This window comes from Diospyros lotus, chromosome 2 (assembly GCF_014633365.1).
Source record: "Diospyros lotus cultivar Yz01 chromosome 2, ASM1463336v1, whole genome shotgun sequence".
In the NCBI taxonomy this organism is placed as follows: domain Eukaryota; kingdom Viridiplantae; phylum Streptophyta; class Magnoliopsida; order Ericales; family Ebenaceae; genus Diospyros; species Diospyros lotus.
The window spans coordinates 47,532,933-47,554,291 of NC_068339.1; the positions used below are offsets into that span (position 1 = coordinate 47,532,933).

Here is a 21,359-nt window from a genome sequence, read left to right on the forward strand (position 1 = left end):
CATTGGGGACCTACAAGAGTTCCAAGTTTGTCTAGTGTTCGATGGTTTGTTACTTTCATTGATGATCATACCAGGGTCTGTTGGGTATATCTCATGAAAGAAAAATTTGAGGTGTGTACTATCTTTTAAAGTTTTCACAAACTAATTCTTAATATGTTTCAGTCCTCTATTTGTATTCTTAGGACTAACAATGGCTGTGAGTATTTTTCCCATCCCTTTATCTAATAGCTCACCACTCATGGGATTTTTCATCAAAGCACTTGCTCCTACATGCCTCAGCAAAATGGGGTGGCTGAGAGGAAAAATCGCCATTTACTTGAAATTGCTTGCTCCTTAATGTTCACTAGTTCCATTCCTAACAGGTATTGGGGGGAAGCTATTCTAATAGCTTCCTACTTGATAAATCGGTTACCTTCCAAAGTCCTCAAGTATCAGACCCCTTTGCACAACCTTCTGGACATTTTCCCTCATGTTCGAATCCTAAGCTCCCTCTCCCCTAAAGTATTTGGCTGCATTGTATATGTTGATCAAATCAATTCTAACCATCACAAACTTGAACCAAAGGCCCTCAAATGCATTTTCCTTGGCTATTCTCCTACGTAGAAAGGATACAAATGTTACTGTCCTCTCTCACAAAAGTTTTTGTTTCTTGTGATGTAATATTTGTTGAAGATGAATTCTATTACCCAAGTGCCTCTATTCAGGGGGAAACATCAAGGGAAGAAGGTCATTGGGATCCCACAATGTCTATGCCTATTTCTCTTCCACCTATTGTTTACCCTCTTCAAATACTGACTTGACCCAAACTACTGCATCTGATCTCACCCAACTAGTTACACTTGAATAGCCTAAATCAGTTAACAAACTCTACTACTTCTCCTGACCTTGCAACAATCCACCAACTCATCCAACTAGCTGGGCCAGTGGTGACTAGTCCAAGAGGAGGATTAAACTCAGACAAACCTACTGTGGTTTATTCCAGGAGGCCCAAATGTCTTGCCCCTCAACTCAGCCAATTGTTAGAACCAAAGGATGGTCCATCAAGAGAGGAACACACTGAAGTTGACAGTGATTTGGACATTCCTATTGCTATTCGAAAGGGGGTAAGGTCCTGTGTTAAGTATTCCATTTCTAATTACTTAACATACTCTAAATTGTCTTCACAATTCAGGACCTTTACCACAACAGTTGATAGAGTGGTTGTTCCACAAAATATTCAGGAGGCTTTGAAAGATCTAGAGTTGAATTAAGATGTTATGGAGGAAATGAAGGATTTTGTTGGCAACCATACATGGGATATTGTAGAATCTCCCAAAGACAAGAAAATTGTAGGATGCAAGTGAGTATTTACTGTCAAATACAGGTCAGATGAGAGTATAGATAGGCATAAGGCAAGGTTGGTGGCTCAAGGGTTCTCCCAAACCTATGGGATAGATTATGAGGAGACTTTTGCTCCTGTGGCAAAGTTAAATTCCATAAGGGTGTTGTTGTCTCTTGCTGTTAATCTGGATTGGGAATTATTTCAGCTAGACATTAAAAACGCTTTTCTAAATGGGGAATTGGAAGAAGAAATCTATATGAAGATTCCACTTGGATTTGAGAAAGCAAAAAAAGTTGGCAAGGTGTGTAAGCTGTATCGATCACTCTATGGATTAAAACAATTCCCAAGAGCCTGGTTTAAGAAATTTAGCTCTACACTTACAAGGTTTGGGTACAAGCAAGGGGAAACAAATCATACATTGTTTACTAAACATGCAACTAGTGGGAAAAGGTCCATCCTGATTGTATATGTAGATGATATTATCATCACTGGTGATGATATTCAAGAAATTGTTGCACTTAAACAGAGATTAAGGGATGAATTTGAGATTAAAGACTTGGGGATCATGAAGTATTTTCTAGAAATGGAAGTGGCTAGAAGCAAACAAGGTATTTTAATCTCTCAAAGAAAATATACTCTTGATCTCTTAAAGGATACTGGAAGTAAACCAACATGTACACCTCTTGAGAGAAACTGGAAATAGGATACTGGGATGCTGAGAAGTAAACCGACATGTACACCTCTTGAGAGAAACTAGAAATATAGGATAACTAAGAGTGATCCTCTTGTTGATAAATGAAGATATCAAAGGTTAGTTGGAAGGTTTATCTATCTATCTCTCACTTGCTCGAATATTGCTTATACTATGAGTATCGTGAGCCAATTCATGCACTTACCTACTTAGCAACATTTAGCTGTAGTTTATCACATTTTAAGGTACCTAAAGGGGACACCAGGGAAGGGATTATTATTCCAGAAGAGTGATGCTAGAGGAGCTGAAGGATTTGTTAATGCTAACTGGTTAGGTTTTGTGATGGACATTCGATCAACATTTGATTTTTGTACTAAACTATGGGGGAATCTAGTTACTTGGAGGAGTAAGAAACAATCAGTTGTGGCACGTAGTAGTGCAGAAGCAGAGTTTAGGGCAATTGCTCAAGGCATCTACGAATAAATTTAGTTGGCACGGTTGATGGAAGACCTACAAATGCCCCTGACTTCACCAACAAGGCTTTATAGTGATAGCAAGTTAGCTATCAATATTGTTAATAATCCCATCCAACATGACAGGATGAAGGATGTCAGGATTAATAGAATTTTTATACAAAGGGAAATTAAACAGGGTGGAATAAAACTAACCTATCTTCCTACAACTAGTCAAGAAGCTAATGTATTTACAAATTCCATGTCAAGACTAGGGTTTGAATCACTCATTAGCAAGCAGGGAATGAGAGATATCTATTCACCAATTTGAGAGGGGGTGTTAGAGAATCCGGTTAGAAGAATCTAAGTGGTTCAGATGAAGATAAAGGCATGAAAGTGATAGATATGTTGCTGTTTGAATAGAAATGAGATAAGATGATAAGCAATGTTTGAATCTGAATAAGATAAGGAAGAAGAGAAGATAAAGATTGAGATAAAGAAGGTTCCATAAAAATAGGAGATATCTGCTACTTGAGTTTTAAATTATGTGTCCTATCCTATCTATCTTTGTAACATATTTGAATTTAGATTGTATCTTATCCTTGTAATTTAGGATCAAAATCGTAGCATAGTGTTGAAGAAAATGATAACAGATAGTATTTGCATTTTTGTTACTTATTTAGCTTGTAGTTTCTGTTCAGTTTGATGTTTCTATTATTTTATGTTTGTTGTTAAGGCTTGGCGCTTTTGTTAATAAGCTGGGTATAAATACCAGCTCTCTTATGTTTGTTATTCATTCAATATAAAGATCGAGGCATTATTTTTCAGTTCTTCTCTTCCTGCTCTCTAGTCTTCATTCCTTACATGGTATCAGAACCATAGCTATGGCTTCCGATCCGAATTGTAGTGCTTCCTCATTTCCTCAATCTTCCGCATCTTTTCTTTCAGATTCGCAACTTGATTTTTCTTCAGTTGCCAAAGCTTTTAATTATAGTCCGATCAGGCTAGGAACAAGCAATTATCTGTTCTGGAAGGCACAAGTTCTTGCCACCGTTAGGGCATATGACTTGTCGCAATTTCTCAATAAACATCCTCCTCCTCCTAAGTATCTTCCTACTCTAGAATCGACCTTGAATTCCGAGTTGAATCCAATTGGAGAAGGATGAGATGGATCGGTTCTCAATCCAGCTTACATGAATTGGATCAGGTCGGATCAGCTGCTCCTTGGATGGTTGTTCTCAACAATTGAGCATGAAGTACTCGCGTAAGTAATCCAGTGCGAGTCTTCATCGAAGGTATGGTTTTCGCTTGAGAATTTGTATTCTCAGCAAACTATTGCAAAATCCTTCCAGTTGAAACAACAATTGTGATCGATAAAGAAAGACTCTCTGTTTGTTAACGACTATGTTCTAAAAATTAAGACAATTGGACATGTTTTGGCTGCTATTGGAGAACCCCTAGGTGATAAAGATCTACTATTAGCTATATTAAATGGATTGGATCATGAGTATGAAACTGTAGTTAGTTTGATTAGTGATTACTTATCAAATGGATGAAATCAATATCGAGAAAGTTCAATATCTCTTGCTTATGCATGAGCAACGTCTAGCTACCAAAAATCAGTTTGTTCTTTCTTCTGTTAGTTCTGATGTGGCTAGCTTTATGAATGTTAATGTTGCCTCTTATGGATCAAGGTTTGGTGATAATTTTGCTAATAATAGAGGTAGTTTTGCTCCTCGAGGGGGTGGTTATGTGAATAGAGGAAGCCATGGCCGTGGTGGCAGATTTGGTGGTAGACTCATATATTGTCAACTTTGTGGCAAACCTGGTCATTTAGTTGACAGGTGTTATCATTGTTTCGATAGAAATTTTCAAAGAATTTCTCCTCAGAATCGGAATGCCTTTAGACCTAATGATCAGTTTCAACAGTCCAATCAGTTTCAGATACATTATCAAGCCTTCTTAACTAGTCCTAATGAATCTAGTGAGGCTTACATGGCTGAGGTAGGTTCTATGTCACCCTATGGGCAAACCTTTGAAACTCAGTCCTTGCCTTCTTCTTCTCGTGGAGAAGCTCCATGGTTTGTTGACTTTGAAGCAACCAATAACATTACTACCAGTCTCAACAATCTATCCGTTCATTCTCCATACCACAGCAATGACAAAGTAGTTGTCGGTGATGGTAAGAAATTGCCTATATCTAATATTGGTTGCAACAACCTTTACACTCATACTAAACCTGTTTCAATTCTTGATTTGCCTAATGTCTTACATATTCCGCATATGAATAAAAGTCTTCTTAGTGTTTTCCAGTTAACTAAAGACAATAATGTTGTTGTTGAGTTTAATTCTATTTCCTGTGTGATTAAGGACAAGGATTCAAGGCTATTGCTACTTCGAAGACTTCTTAAGGATGGTCTATATGAATTGACATCACTTGCTGTTTCACCCAAGCCTTCAAAGTCTTCGAGTGTTGCTGTTATGCATTCTTCTGCTTTTCACAAATGTAATCAACAAAGTCATGTTGTTCCTAATCTGTTGTCTAACAATGTTGGTGTAGCCTACACTACTTCAAATAATATTGTACAGCAGTGGCATGCCAAGTTGGGGCACCCTGCTTCTCATATATTGAAACACGTTTTGAATAAAATTCGAGTTTCTTGTTCAAACTTTGATTTAGCATTTTGTGATTCTTGCAAACTCGGTAAGCTACATCAATTACCTTTTTCTTCTTATCCAATAACAACAACACATCCATTAGAATTGGTGTATGCTGATGTATGGGGTCCAGCACCTATTCTTTCTACTGAGGGATTTCGATACTATTTGATTCTCGTTTATGCTTATTCACGTTATTCTTGGTTGTATCCTCTGAAATTAAAATCTGATGTCCTTTCCACATTCACTGCTTTTCACAAATTAGCTGAGTTGCAATATAACTTCAAGCTTAAAAGTCTACAAACTGACAATGGTGGGGAATTTAAAGCTTTGTTGCCTTATCTTCGTTCATGTGGTATACAACCTAGATTTACATATCCTTGCACATACCAACAAAATGGTGTTGTTGAAAGAAAACATAGGCATGTTGCTGAAATAGGACTTACTCTTCTATCACATGCAAATATGCCTCTTAAATTCTGGGTAGAAGCCTTTCAAGTAGTTGTTTATACCATCAATTTGTTGCCTTCAGTTCCTTTGAAGCTCAAATCTCCATTTGAACTACTTTTTCATAAAGAACCTAACTATGTGCACCTTCATCCTTTTGGTTGCTCTTGTTTTCCCTACCTAAGACCTTACAATCGACATAAGTTTGACTTACACTCAGCTAAGTGTGTCTTCATTGGATACAGTTCAATTCATGCAGGGTTTAAATGTTTACATCCTTCAGGTAGGGTTTATATTTCTCGACATATTAAGTTTAATCCTGCTGAATTTCCCTATCCAAGTTTGTTTGCTTCTTCCATAACTATGTTTGTTTAGTCTTCTTCTTCGTGTCCTTCTACTGCTATTTTTCATTCACTTCCTTCTTTCCATTCTAAGAGTCCTCAAGTAGCACAACCTTCAATGCCTTCTCCTCATGTAACTCAGGCTTCATTACCCTCCTCAACCTCTGATCATTCTATCACTTCCTTACTACCTTCTCCTTCAAACCCACAACTAGGTACCTCCACTTATCCAATTTCCTCTCGACCTATATCTGTGCCTGGCACCCTCTGTTCATCCTATGATTACCCGCTCCAAATCTAGACAACTTCTTTCATCTCCTCATGCTTTCATAAGTGCCCTGGAACCTAACTCAATTGATAAAGCTCTCTCTGATCCTCATTGGACTCAAGTCATGGAAGAAGAGTTTTCTGCTCTTCAATGCAATAACACCTAGGAATTGGTACCTGCCTCAAGATATGAATTTAATTGGCTATAAATGGGTGTTTCAGACTAAGTACAAGGTTGATGGTTCTATTCTAAAACAAAAGGCACAGTTGGTTGCCAAAGGGTTTCTTCAAACACCTAGGATAGATTACACGGAGACATTCAGTCCGATTGTTAAAGCTTCCACTATTAGAGTTTTGTTCTCTTTGGCAGTTCACTTTGGCTAGGACATTCAGCAAGTGGATATAAATAATGCCTTTTTGAATGGAGAACTTATGGAGGATGTTTATATGACTCAACCAGCTAGTTTTGTTGATTCTAATTTTCCTTCCTATGTTTGCAAGTTGAAGAAATTTTCGTATGAACTAAAACAAGCACCTAGAGCTTGGTATATTAAATTAAAATCAGCATTGCAAGGCTGGGGGTTTTCCAGAGCTGTTTTTGATGCATCGTTTTTCATTAAACACACTGATATGGTAGTATTATTTCTTTTAGTGTATGTTGATGACATACTAGTCACGGGATCTAATCCTATTGCTCTAAAGGAGTGTATTCGAGATTTAGATGATCATTTTGCTCTCAAAACCTTAGGTTTTGTCAGTTATTTCTTAGGCCTTGAAGCACACAGAACTGCTAATGTCATGTACCTTACACAGTCAAAATATATTTTAGATCTCTTGAAGAAAGCTTCTATGTAGGATTGTAAGCCATGTGATACACCTTTGGTGTTTGGGTTTTCATTTACTAATAAGGGAGAGCAATTTTCTAATCCTACTCCATATTGGAACCTGATTAGTTCTCTCCAATATTTGACTCATACCAGGCCTGATATTTCCTTTGTGGTGAATAGGCTGAGTCAATTCTTTTCTTCTCCTAAAATGGAGCATTGGTTAGCTTGCAAACGTCTACTTCGCTATCTTAAGGGTACAATTAGTTTGGGGTTAGTTTTTTCGACCTATGATACATGGACTTTCTTTGACTGTATTCATCGATGTTGACCATGCTGGATGTCAGATTACACGCAGATCAACCAGTGGTGTATGTGTGTTCCTTGGTTCCAACTTGATAGCCTGGAGTTCTAGAAAACAATTGGTTGTGGCTCGATCTGTTGGTGAAGTAGAATACCGAGCAATGGCTCAAGGAGTTACTGAAGTTTTATGGTTGTAATCCTTGTTCTCCAAGTTGGGATATCCTCTATCTCATACTCCTATTTTGTGGCGTGATAATATGGTAGCCAAAAGCATAGCAGAAAATCTTCTTTTCCATTCCTGCACTAAGCATATAGAAATAGATGTTCATTTTGTGCATGAGAAGGTTGAAAAAGGTGTGATTGAGATCAGATATGTGCCTACTCTATACCAGGTTGCTGATATTTTTACTAAGTGTCTGCCTCGTGATCGTTTGCAATTTCTATGTAACAAGATTGGTTTGCAGTTCTCTCCTATAAAGTCACAGTTGGCTGGAGACTCTGTTGTCATAAAGAAGCAAAGGAATTTCAAGTCTGAAGGGAGGTCTAAACTGGGGGGAAATGTTGAAGAAAATGATAACAGATAGTATTTGCATTTCTGTTACTTATTTAGCTTGTAGTTTCTGTTCAGTTTGATGTTTCTGTTATTTTATGTTTGCTGTTAAGGCTTGGCGCCTCTGTTAATAAGCTGGGTATAAATACTAGCTAGCTTATGTTTGTTTTAATTCAATATAAAGATCGAGGCATAATTTTTCTGTTCTTCTCTTCCTGCTCTCTAGTCTTCATTCCTTACACATAGCACATGTATAAGTACACGTTCTACACTGAATACAAGCTGAGAGTTTGATTGCTCCGTTAATCTCCATTCATGCCTAAGGTTTTCCTACTTAGGTCATTCAATTTTGTTCAATCCCTAATGTTAAATTAACTGTCTTTAAAAAGCAGTAGCTGGCAGTCTCAGCAGACTACATGAAGTAAGGATTCAACTCACAGGTTACACGTACCTCTCAAAATTCTGCAAGGGGAAAAAAAAATGGATATGTTAGAAATCAGGATTTTGACCTTTTCTATACCAAACAAATGACAGTAGCGTCCTTACTTGACCATCATTGTTATAATCTTGAAAACTGTGCAATTTGGAAAATTTGAGGATAAAAGTGGAATTAGGAAGTGGATATGATTCTAGTGGTAGGATTAAGATTTGAGTGATATACTGAAGGCTGAAGCCAGCATTGGTATGGCTGGAAATAAGTAGCCACCTGGTTTGTGAATGCTTTCCCAGTTAAATAACATTACCGATGTGCTTCTGATGCCATACTAATTTGTTACTTTTCTCTTCTTCTACTTTTGATATCCTTATTAGTATTACTACATATTACTTTGGAACACTTAAACTGAAGTAAATAATGGCAACTTTTTCAGAGAGCTATAAAAATGGATAGCAATTGTTGTCAGCCTCTAGATTTTGAGAAGCTTACTGTGGTGGTGAAACCTAAGGGCCTCTGGGATAATCCTAATCATCTATCAGAAGAAATGGTTCGATGCATGAAAAATATTTTCATCTCTCTAGCAGATTCTGGCAGATCATTGACGTCATCACCATCAGAGATTCAATCCCCATCTTTATCACCACGAGGACATCTTTCCATTTCATCTATGTGGTCATTATCTGAACGCTCAATGATGTCATCATGGGTACAGAGCTCCCAACTTGATTTGAAGTATAACCCAGAGGTGTTGGCCACAGAGAACACCAGTGATCCATACAGGGTGCGTGGTAAATTAAGTTGGGCAGATATTGGAAGCTATGGGTTAGCCACAGAAGTATCTTGGATGTCAGTTGGGAAGAAGCAGATGGAGTATGCTGCTGGTGCATTACGTAATTTCAGGCAAGTTTTTAGTACTGCTATTTTTATCGAAGACAAATTGTTCTGTGGAAAGGGAGCTGATGGCATACCTTTCTGGTGCTTTGCGGAACAGGATGCTTGTTGAGCAATTGGCAAAAGTGAATCCCGTCCACTTGAGCTGCAATGAGAAGTTGGCTTTCTGGATCAACATATATAATGCACTTATAATGCATGTACGTGTATCATGTTCTTATTCTTGACACCTTGGATCTTTTTCTTTGTTTTCCTATTTTCATTTTATTTATTCGTTTATTTTTAGGAGTACAGCTTGGATGGACTTAATGTGTTTACCCCTCAAGGGTGGGCACCATAAGCAACACATCAGACTTGCTAATTTTCATATTTCACATGCTCAAAAAGCAAATCCCACAAAGTTGAAAGTGGATCACTATTAGTGCCACATCTTTTTCCCCTTTGTTTTTTGCTGAAGTGGGAGTTTATCTATCAGTAGTCTGTTTATACTCCCATCTTTTCCTGGATAAACTATCAGTATCAGTTTAGTCAACAGTCTGAAGTGTGAAAGCTTGATAGTGTCGGCTGTGTATTAGATACACGCATACCATGAGATTTCAGGGAGTGAAGGAGAAGTTAATTTGAGATAGACTAGGAAATATGAGAGGATGGGAGAAAGCTTTCATGTTTTCTTTTTTTTGTTAATCTTTTTTACCCCTTTTCTTTGGGGGTGGGGACGGCTTGGCTTTTGACCCCTTGGCCAAAGTCTATTAAAAAAAAATAGAATTAAAGCAGTTTAGGACTGTCTTTTCTGTGGAAATGGGAATGAGGAAAACTGGGTCTTTAGAAAAGTTTGATGCTAGAAAAGATGCTACATCTTCAATTTACACGAAACCTAGGGCATCCATTTCAAAAAAACTTTGAACTGGAGTCCCATTTTGCTATTTGTTTTAAAAGTGTATGTAAGAAAGGATGGTGATGCTTATTTAGTTGACCTTTATTTTCTGGACCATTAACAGGCTTACTTGGCATATGGAGTTCCAAGGAGTGATTTGAAGCTCTTTTCTTTGATGCAAAAGGTTTGATTTTTGACATTGAATGCTCCTTTTGCTTTGAAAACATACTTATTAAGATTCTAAGAATATAAATTTGACTCGATTCTCTTTCTTTGATGCAAAAGGTTCAATTTCTGACACTGAATGTTTCTTTTACTACAATACTCTTACTACAGAACGTACATATTTAAGACCTGAAGGACGTTTATTTGACTTGAAGCTCGTTTTATGTGATGGAAAAGGTTTAACTTCAGGCATTAAATGTTTCCCTTACTTCTCTACCATAAAAGATATTTTATCAAGACTATAAACTGCTCGATTTCTTCTGTACTAACCAAGCAGTCTATATTACTTTTGCCTGCTTGGCTGCCAAAAATGGAGTCTCTTGACCTGCTTATGAGGATTGCACCCTGTTATTTGAATGCCACGGTGAAATTGTGTGCCTTCATTTTGTTGATGTCTTTGCTCAAATGACACCACCACAGTAAGCTTCTCAAAATCTAGAGGCTTGATTGAACAATTATCTTGACATGATATAAATTCTCAATTCTATGGCTTCATATGTATATATATACATGAATTCTTGATTTGCAAATAAATTGAGAACTTGGAATTGCAAAATTGTTTTGAAAAGCATGAAAAGAATTTTACGAAAGTATTAACATATGGAAATCCAATGTTGTGAAACCTTGTACATTGGTAAACTCCAGGAAGAAAGGGGTATTGACTAGATCCAGGAAGAGTACTGGATTACATTGTGTATGGTGAATTGAGGAAGAAAGGGATATTGGCTAGATCTAGGAAGAATACTGGATCACCCTATGTATTGGTAAATCCAAGAATTAACAGTACTGGCTAGAACCTGGAAGAGTATTGGGTTACCTTGTATAAATACTAGACTTTAAGAATTAGGTGTACTGGTTAATTATTGGTTAGATTTGGGAAGAATACTAGGTCAGTTTCTTGCATCCGTGAATCTAGGCTATATTGCCATTGAAGTATTTGTTGGGAAATTGATAGCTAGATCATGTGTTGTAGTATGTTTATTGTTCATGATACTTGTTATTACATGAGAAATGTTGGTGAATCTTTGAAACTGAATATCGTCTTATTTTATGTATAAAATCTTTAGTTTGGTGTTGAATTATTATGTGGGGGTAACCTTCATTGGATTAGGGGGCTAGACGTGGACTCAAATAAGGGGATTATCAGTGGATTCAGTTTGGGATAATTTAAATTTTTATTTTTTTCTACTTTTTTAGTTATGTAAATATGGAAGGATATCAGGTTTCGTAAACTTTTAAGTCTTGGTTTAGGATTCATGACTAGTCACACAACCTATAGAGGGGGGTGTGACATCAATCGTATCTATCAATGGCCATATTTTTGGTAAGGCCATGGACACTAAAAATTGAGTCAAAAGCATTTCGCTAATACCCATTTGTAGCTCTCTAGATTTTATTCCCAGTAATCACATGTGAAATAAATGAAAACCAAAATAAGGGCATTCCAAACGCATAAGGCTCCTTTCTTTGCGAGGGTCAAGAGGGAGTCCTATTTGTATATAGCCTTCCCCTTGTTGTTTGCAAAGAGGTCGTTTTCAGAAATTGAACCTCGATCTTCCAGTCACAAAGGAGCAACCTTATGTCACTCCCTTAGAGATGAGCTAGGGTATGAAAGGAAGATTGGGAATATTAAGAGAAGAACTTGGGGGAGAGAACGGTTGAGAGGGAGAGAACAACAAGAAGATAAGGGAGGAGATCACCGAGAGAGAGAGAGAGGGGGGGGGGGGGGGGGGGAATATTAGAGAAAAACAAAATATTCAATTCATTCTCATCATGCCTTCTTCCTACAGCTAAGATAATATATATATAACCTCACTTCAGCTACCAGACAAGGCTCTCTAACCACCTAAGCTAGATCGGCCCGAGTGCTCGCCGTGTGCCTCGAGGAAGGGCCAAAACACAGCCCGAGGCAGCAGAGGGGGCCGAGAGGCTGCTAGCCACGCCTGTCACACAGGATGCCAGTAGCAGGGGGTGTGGGTCGCGCATGGGGCGTGCAAGCAGCGTGGGTCACAACCGTGGGTCTCGCGCGGGCTGCTGGACGCGCCTACCAACTCCCTGCGCGCTCTCGGTAGCGCCTAGCCGCGCATTACAGTGCCAGGCCAGGCCCTGTGCGCGCTTGGGTCGCCCCTGGCCGTGCCCTATGAGCGCGGGCCCCGTGTGGCTGCTCCTATCGACTTACTTGTGCATCCGTATGCATCCCGAATCCCCGTTTCACCCTTTTCGTGTCACACGCGACCTTTTTGCCCTTTGACAAGAAACATTTTGCAATCCAAAAATACAAACGCAACAATATTTATTAATTTCGCAAATATTAACATAATTGAATGCGCACGTAAGGAATTAAAAAATCTCGACGATGGCTCTGATGCCACTGAAAGTAAAGCTAGATCGCTACGGGACAAGCAACGTAGTTTAAAAATTTTAAATCTTACCCTGATCCCGGTGATTGGATCAACGTTGAGATCAAACAATCACATACATAATAAAAATAATCTAACCTTTAGATTTTCGAGTCGTTCGCAGATTTAAGCCGTCCAAGTGTCCGGCCTCTAACTCGTGATATGCGGCACGTGTCCGTTGGCAAGGAGAACGGAATGAGAATGCTAGCTCCTTCTCCTTTTGTGGCTTGTGTATGGACGAAAAAAGAATGATTTTTCAACTCTTGAAAATCATAAAAAATAAAAGCTTAATTTGGGCCACTCTTAAAGGGTATTTATAGAGAAACCTCCTAGGGTTTCTTAAACCCTAATGGATTGGGTCAGCCCATTTATCCTAGTTCAACTAGGAACTTAATTAAATGGATTTATTCTAGTCCAACTAGAAGTTTAATTAAAGAGACCAAATCCAATTATAAGTTTAAATAAAATATTTGGCCCAAATCTAATTCAAGCCCAAATATAATATTTGATTTAATATTTGGTCTAAATCTAATTTAGCTCAAATAGTAATGTAATATTTGGCTTAAATACTTTATTTAGCCCAAATATTAATTTAAGCCTAAATTATTAAATTAGAAATTCCTTTCTAATTTAATTAATTGTCATTTTAGGAAACTCTTTCCTTTATGACGACCCCTCGTCATATCGACGTCATTATGTCTATTTGTTCTTTTTTCGTGAGAACTTACGACGGCACAACTTTTTGCCAAAATGTCCTACTTAACCATACGTCCGCTCTCCTGGTTTAAACTAGAGATCGTATATATTGCGTATGACTCATTAGGCTTCCAAATATGTTGGTAATGTGTCGGTATGAACATATAAGACAAGATTGGCCTCTAATAAGGCGTTATGCCTACCCAATTATTCAGAAAGATTCATAATCCGTAATAACCTTTCATGAGCATGGTTAACGTGTAATTCGATCCTCTCATCAATGTATCTTCTGTGATCTCAAGTCTGGCAATGTGTTGCTTGATTACGATCACATGAGTTTTTCTTCGGTCTTCCGGATATCCTCACTTAATAGAAAGTAAATCAATAATTCCTTATTAATCTCTTTCACCATGGCCATGGATTTAAAGTGAATATCAACCGAAAGCGCCTTAGATACATCATCCTTTATCAAGAGATAGACGAGTCTCATCTTGGTTATGTACCCATCTCCATAAGCCTTACGATATGCCCAACGATCGCCCACATGCAGCCTTTGTCTAGGCCTATCGAAACGATGTCAAAGCATATCAGTCTTGTTATGAGATGACCATGACAACCTCAGGTCCAAGGATTAGTTACACCTATCTTGTATGAGAATTCCATCAATATATAATCAAAATGGATTCTCATGATGAGTCATGTCCAGTGACACGTTCTCCAACATTGGTCACCTATGTACTTGTTTAGGCATCCCCATGCCTATGGGTGTGAGACCCCTATTGTTATCACATAGTAAAAACATAGCACATACAAGTCTTACTGCAATTGTCAATGTCCATTCTTAACATTGCTACGACTTGGGACATTTAATGATGTCTAGAAATTATGATGCATCATCTCACATCTTTATAGATTAATCGCAGTATACATCACATGGACTTCTATCTAGTTTTATCTGGTCATTACAATAATAATAAGAAACTAATAGAACGACTTCTTGTGAAATTGAATAACTCCTTATTCAATAATAAATATGATTACAATTATCAGTGTATAACATGCCCAATCTGATTGGGTATAGAGCACTTACACTAACACTAGGGTATGAAGGGAAGATTGGGAATATTAAGTGAAGAACTTGGGGTAGAGATTGATTGAGAGGGAGAGAACAACAAGAAGATAAGGGAGGAGATCATCGAGAGAGAGAGAGAGAGAGGGGGGGGGGGGGGAAATATTAGAGAAAAACAGAATATTCAATTCATTCTATCGTGCCTTCTTCCTATAGCTGAGGCAATATATATATATAGCCTCACTTTAGCTACCAGACAAGGCTCTCTAACCACTTAAGCTACAAGACAAAAAGGGAAAAATATCCTAACAAACTATTGCAACCTTATTACAATAATGCCCTTCTATTGATCCTAGGGTCATGACAATTCCCTCCACCTTAAAACATTTCTTGTCCCCAAGAAATGTCAAACCTCCATAGCTTCCCATCTATCTTTTTCCTTCTTTTCCACAGCTTGGATGGAGAAATTTTAAAAATTATCCGTATGCATAGCAAATTTGCAGTAGTTCTCATGTACATCTTGACTGGAACCCGGCCAAAATCAATCACTCTTTGTTCGTCAAAGTGAACAGCTGAAATTTGCCAGTTGTTGTCCTTACCAATTTTCCCCACCACAGTTTCTTCAATGTGGGCTGGTGCACATACAGAAGGTTGGCTAACTATGACCTCAACTTCCTTTATATTGACTAAATTTTCAGTCATATCCTCCTGATTTCAAAAAATAATTCAACAACTCTTTTTTCCTTATGTTTGTTGGAATATCCCTCTACATGAACTTCTTTTGCAAAAAGATTAAATGGTCCCTCTGCATCTATTGCCCCAACAACCTCACCAGAGCTCATTGTTCCTCCCACTATTGCCCCCACTGACCATGTTTCCCATTGAACCTATAATTTGAGATCCTGCATTTCCAAGAATTGGAGATACTCCCATTACTAAAACAGCACCCCGAGTACCACTTGCAGCATAGGGCAGCATAGGTTGGAAGACTCCTAGGAATAAAACCACCAACTCCATTTGTGCCACTGCTATATCCAGGGCTTCCAACAACACTCATTCCACCTTTGTTTGTCACTTTTGAATGACCATGTGAGTTGCCATGAGATATTTGAGAAAGGGAAACGACCACTAGAAAGGCTTCCAACAGGTTGTTGAACTCCACTTGAAGGAACATTAAAGCTCCCATGCATATTGTGCAGCCCTTGAATGGTTCCTGCATGATGAAAAATAGGAGATGCAACACCAGATTGAGCAGAGAAAGATGTATCAAAAGACCTCCCAGTACTCTTTGGAATATTTGAAGTCGATCCATTCAAAGATGACTGATTTTGGGGAGAGAACATGACCATTAAATTCTGTAGTTGATCTTGGAATTGAGTTCCTACTTCATTTATGATTCCATTCATCCTTCTCTCCAAGCCCCCTAGCAAGGAATTCAACTTCCGATCCATTGCCATGATTGCTTTATGGGTGTGATTGGATCCGATCTCTAGTAATTCCACTTGAGCCCACAGATTAGTGACTGACGAGTGAAATTGTTGACCTGTGCTTTGCTTCTCAATTTCGCATCGAGAGTTGTTTTGCTCTCTCGGTTATGACCTGTCCTTTGATTCCTTGAAATTTGATTAGAATCGTTGCTTGCACTCACCTATTAGGAGCTGAGAACTGTTGGTTTAGAACATTGTCGAGATGCAGTCATTCAACCAAATTGCTACTGGAATCACTTGGGCTGCTAGACTGCCTTGAGCGACTGTGTTGTAACTAACAGGATTGTTTGAAATCAGGATCGATCGCTGTGGAAATATGCTATGGACCGTCGCTAAGATACAATGACCAAGATCGCCTGGGTTTGCTTGCCTTTATCCCATGCGGCGACTTGGGTCCTACTGCTAGGATAGCTGGAATTGCACAAGCTGCAGAAATCAAGGCCTCGCTGTTGATTTCGGAATTCATTACGTCGGAAGTATCAACTTCTTGAGAGTCTGATGGGCTCTCACTGCAACTCCTATGAATCGCCTCCCAAGTTCGAACTGAGAATTACCGAAATCACATCCACGGTCAATCTTTGGCTTCTCCTTGGGAATTCAATCTAAGAGACACTCACCCGCTTCGAAACTGCCATTGGATTGGCTTTGCCTAACAACCAACGTATACTTACCAGAGCTACTGGATCGCGACTTGCTTTATAGTCGCCTTGTTGAGCCGCGACTGCAGCAACCGAAGTTTGTGGATTTTGTCGCAACTAAGAAAGTTCGCCGGAATCCACGAATCACTACTCAATCAATTCCAACGAGAGTTGTCGGAATCTATTTACCGAAATTGCATGAACCACGTCCAAAGCACGACTGCTCTGATACCATTTATCACACCCTTAGAGATGAGCTAGGGTATGAAAGTAAGATTGGGAATATTAAGAGAAGAACTTGGGGGAGAGATCGGTTAGGAGGGAGAGAACAACAAGAAGATAAGGGAGAAGATCACCGAGAGAGAGAGAAATATTAGAGAATAGAATATTCAATTCATTCTCATCATGTCTTCTTCTTACAGTTGAGGCAATATATATATCGCCTCACTTTAGCTAGCAGACAAGGCTCTCTAACCACCTAAGCTACAAGACAAAAAGGGAAAAAATATCCTAACAAACTATTACAACCCTATTACAATGATGTCTTTCTATTGCTCCTAGGGTCATGATACTTTATTGTTGCTGCTAAGGCAGGCTGTTTGTTTTTTCTATGGAGAAAGAAGAAAACGTACAAGGAACAGAGAATAGATTGGGAGAAGGGATAATTCATATTTCAAATTTGATTAACATCTCTACTAGTATATAGCAAAAAAAGAAAAGTGAAATGCTAACTAATAGCCACAAATCATGCTATGATCTGCTAACAGACTAATAACTCCTAAAGACTAGGACAACTTTATTTGTTGGAAACATAAAATCTGAAACTAATAAAAAAGAAATGTCACGTGGACTTATGGCAGTCCTGAAGTAATCTTTAACACTCCTCCTTGCTTTAGGCTGCAAATGCAAATTTTTAATTTTGGCATGTCTTAGATATAGGCATATGGGCATTTTATGGTTTATGGTTATGAAGCATAGGTATGGTTATGGGACATAGGTATTTTTTGGGCATAGGTATGAATATGATTTTGAGTAGAGTTAAAATAACTCCTCCTCCTCCGGTTGGCTATTCATTGTTGCTTTGGCTTTATTTTGTTGTTAATTTTTGCATACCCTCTCCACATGACCCAATTGACCAGATTTACTGCATTTGACATCTAGTCTCCACCAACACTTATTCTTTGAATGATTTGTCTTTTTATAATGAGGACAATTAGGATAATTTCCCTCATTATTCTTCATTGACTTTGCTTGAAAAGCCCCTTCGACAGAGCCTTCTATCCTCATCAATCTTCTTTGTTCTTGAGCCTGTATTGCATTTATTAATTCTGCCACAGATATGCTTGACAAATCCTTAGACTCTTCTAATGAAGAGATTTTAGATTCATATTTTTCTGGCAAACTCACAAGAATTTTTTGTACAACTCGTTCATCAGAGAATTCCTTACCAAGCAACCTCACCTTATTTACAATGCTAAGCAGTTTGTCAGAATATTCTTTGATGGATTCTGACTCTTTCATTCTTTGTATCTCAAATTCCCTGATCAGGTTCAGCACCTGCATATTCTTTGTCCTCTCATTGCCTTGGTATTCCTTCTTGAGATACTCTCAAATATCATTTGCAGATTCTAGGTTCATGATTCTGGAGAAAATTGTGCTTGAAATTGCAAAGTACAAGCAAGCCTTTGCTTTTGATTTTCTAGTCCTTCTCTCCTTATGGTTTTTGATCTGAGCAATTGTTGGATTGTCAGACAATACAGGAACTGTGTAGGCATTCTCCACTGCTTCCCACAAATCCAAAGCTTCCAAATGAACTGTCATTTTGACAGCCCAGGCTTGATAGTTGTCACCATAAAAAATTGGTGGTGCAATATGGGAGAAACTATTTCCAGCTTCCATTTCTAAAGGTTGTGGGCTATAGTGTTTTTTTGGTTGTGTTTGGTTTCTCTCAACTCACAAGTCCCTCAAGAAATATGCTCTGATACCATTTTGTTGGTTTTTTCTATGGAGAAAGAAGAAAAGAGAAGAAAACGTTCAAGGAACAGATAATAGATTGGGAGAAGGGATAATTCATATTTCAAATTTGATTAACATCTCTACTAGTATATAGCAAAAAAAGAAAACTGAAATGCTAACTAATAGCCACAAATCATGCTATGATCCGCTAACAGACTAACAACTCCTAAAGATTAGGACAATTTTATTTGCTGGAAACATAAAATCTGAAACTAATAAAAAAGAAATGTCACGTGGACTTATGGCAGTCCTGAAGCAATCTTTAACACAAGCTCACCCTTAAATGAAAACCAAAATTATTATGTGAAATAAATACCTTGTGCTAGGACATGAGTTGCTTGCATGTGGGAGAACAGGCATCCGCTGGGTAAAAAATATGCAGGGTTATTCCCAGAATGTGATTTCCGAGCAAGAACAGTTTTGACATAGATGACAAGGATAATTTGGTAAGCTCTGCTTTGTCCTTCTAAACAAACATGATAATAGATGCCACCATTTCAGATTGAAAGGCAAAGGTTCAGTGGAAGGTGCGGAGGTTTGGCACTATTGTGGTTCAGCCAGACAAAATAACATTAATATCAGGCAGGGGCAGTGGAGGCAAAGGAGAAAGAGGATTGCAACTAGGGTGGGTTATTCTCTTTTGTCATGGTTGTATCAGCATATTCTGCAACTCTGATGAGTGAGAAAAAAGATGACAAGAGGAGAGATTAACAGAAAGGAGAGAGAAACATTTCTACAAAAGGGTTTTATACGTCTACAAAAATATGCGGTAAGTATTACCTTGTGCTTCCTAAAGTCTCTGAAAGTTAAAGATGAAGACCAAAACCAGTAAAAACAAAATCATTTTGGTAACAAAGTCAGCCACCAAATTTACAGGGAATACGAACAAACAGTGCAATTTTGTTTTCAAACAAGAGAATATAGAATGAAACCGTTACCAACAGTCCAAATATTTTTTGCTGTGCTCATGTGGTGTCATGTTCCGAATGTTTAGGAAAATTCTGTGTCAAGAGTGTCCATATTATGTCACTTCATAGTTTGCAGGTATGGCCATGTAATGGTATCTTGCACCATTAGATTGATCATGTCATCTTATCAACAACAGCTGAAGAGAATTCTTGGGGGCACATTCCTGTGAATCTTTACAACAGCCCAAAGGGCTGACTTCTGGGAGGGGTCACATGGTTAACGTACATCAAGCAAGGAAGCTATGAGGCCTTCCCTGTTTCTTACCAACCTAAAATTGAAGATCTTGTGATGGATTACATTATATTTTTTAATGTCAAGTTGGAGAAGAATGAGAGCAACACAATATCAATTTTGGAGTCTTAATGTTTTGAAGAGAATAGTCAGATAATTATTATTTTTCTTGCTGATACACTCATTGTTTATGGACTTCCCTTCACCACGATTTTATTTATTTATTTGGGGTGGGGGGTAAGATTTACTATGTGCTAAATGGCATTCTTGTAATACACTTCTGGGATTACCATCCATCAATTGATGTTTGTCTTGCAGGCTGCATATACTATCGGGGGCCACTCCTTCAGTGCAGCTGCTATTGAACATGTAGTTTTGAAGATGAAACCACCAGCCCACAGGCCACAAATTGTATGACTTGAATTGTTTGTTGTGCAGAATAAGTTTAGTTATTTATTGCTGATTCTCATTTTCTCTTCATCTGCTGCTGCTCAAGACATTTTTTGGTTTTTGTTTTTTATTATTAGGCTTTGCTTCTTGCCCTTCACAAGCTTAAGGTATCGGAGGAGCAGCGGAAGTCTGCCATTGACTCGGCTGAACCACTTGTGGCTTTTGCTCTCAGCAACGGAATGCACTCATCCCCCGCGGTAATTAAAATCGATCACTTGTCCTCTCTTCAAGTGTCTATCTATCAGGTTGGAAGTTTTTTTGCAAGGAATACGTAACTTGAAATGAAGCCAAATCAGAGTAAATGGCACGGCAATTAATAATGCAGGTAAGGATTTACACGGCGAATACGGTGAGGGAACAGCTGCAAGAAGCTCAGCGCGATTACATTCGAGCATCAGTTGGTTTGAGCAGCACAGGAAGGCTATTGGTACCTAAAATGCTGCACTGCTTTGCCAAAGGAATGATAGATAGTGACGCAAACTTGGGTGTATGGATATCGCAATACCTTCCACCGCATCAGGCTGCCTTTGTGGAACACTGCATGTCGAAGAGGCGGCATAGCCATAGCCTCCTAATTAGTTCTCGCAATTGTGGCATTCTTCCCTTTGATACTCGTTTCCGTTATCTGTTTCTACCAGAACAGATGATTTGACTGTTGTGAGAGGTTGGGGCCGCCAGTCCACCGTGTCCTTAAGTTGTATCTTATTGAAGACATCCCACCTGCAGCAAGCTGCTTGTAGTGGAACGCTGGCGGCATCTAGTCCTTTTGGTCAAATCACCATACATACATATATATATATATATATATATGTTCGGCTCAACACAACAATTAATGACTAGCTAGCTATAGCTGGGTCAGGTGGCAGCAGGCAGCTTAATTTGGCTTTCTTTTGTTTTATATACATGTGTGCGTGCGTGCAAATCAGAATGGTCTCATATATTCGTGCTCCACCGTGAAATACATTACATTCGTTGAAAAAGGAATTGCAAGATTAGATGGGATTGCCAGTAATGAATAAAAAAATATGCTAGCTGATGATTAAAGCCCATCCGCTTTCTTATATAGTTTTGCTTTTAGCTGGCTTGGCTGCCTTTATAAACTACGTACAACGGTTGGAAAACAA

At 38.4% G+C, this 21,359-nt stretch overlaps 1 protein-coding gene and 1 non-coding gene across 6 annotated transcripts in view; both read left to right on the top strand.

Annotated features, from left to right (window-relative positions):
* Positions 1–21,336, top strand: part of LOC127794574 (uncharacterized) — a 58,359-nt gene extending 37,023 nt beyond the window's left edge. For 2 of the 5 annotated variants that reach the window (XM_052325785.1, XM_052325783.1), the window contains 6 exons: positions 8,724–9,190; positions 9,282–9,381; positions 10,180–10,239; positions 20,104–20,196; positions 20,313–20,432; positions 20,561–21,336. In XM_052325785.1, the coding sequence (XP_052181745.1) occupies positions 8,724–9,190; positions 9,282–9,381; positions 10,180–10,239; positions 20,104–20,196; positions 20,313–20,432; positions 20,561–20,887 (1,167 nt within the window). In that variant the 3' untranslated portion in view covers positions 20,888–21,336. The remainder of the gene's footprint in view (positions 1–8,723; positions 9,191–9,281; positions 9,382–10,179; positions 10,240–20,103; positions 20,197–20,312; positions 20,433–20,560) is intronic. The other 3 variants (XM_052325782.1, XM_052325781.1, XM_052325784.1) reach the window with 2 other exon arrangements.
* On the top strand, positions 15,658–15,738 carry LOC127796131 (small nucleolar RNA snoR35). The gene has a single exon (XR_008021959.1). It is a non-coding gene; the product is annotated as a small nucleolar RNA snoR35 (small nucleolar RNA).
* Positions 21,337–21,359: the final 23 nt, after the last annotated feature.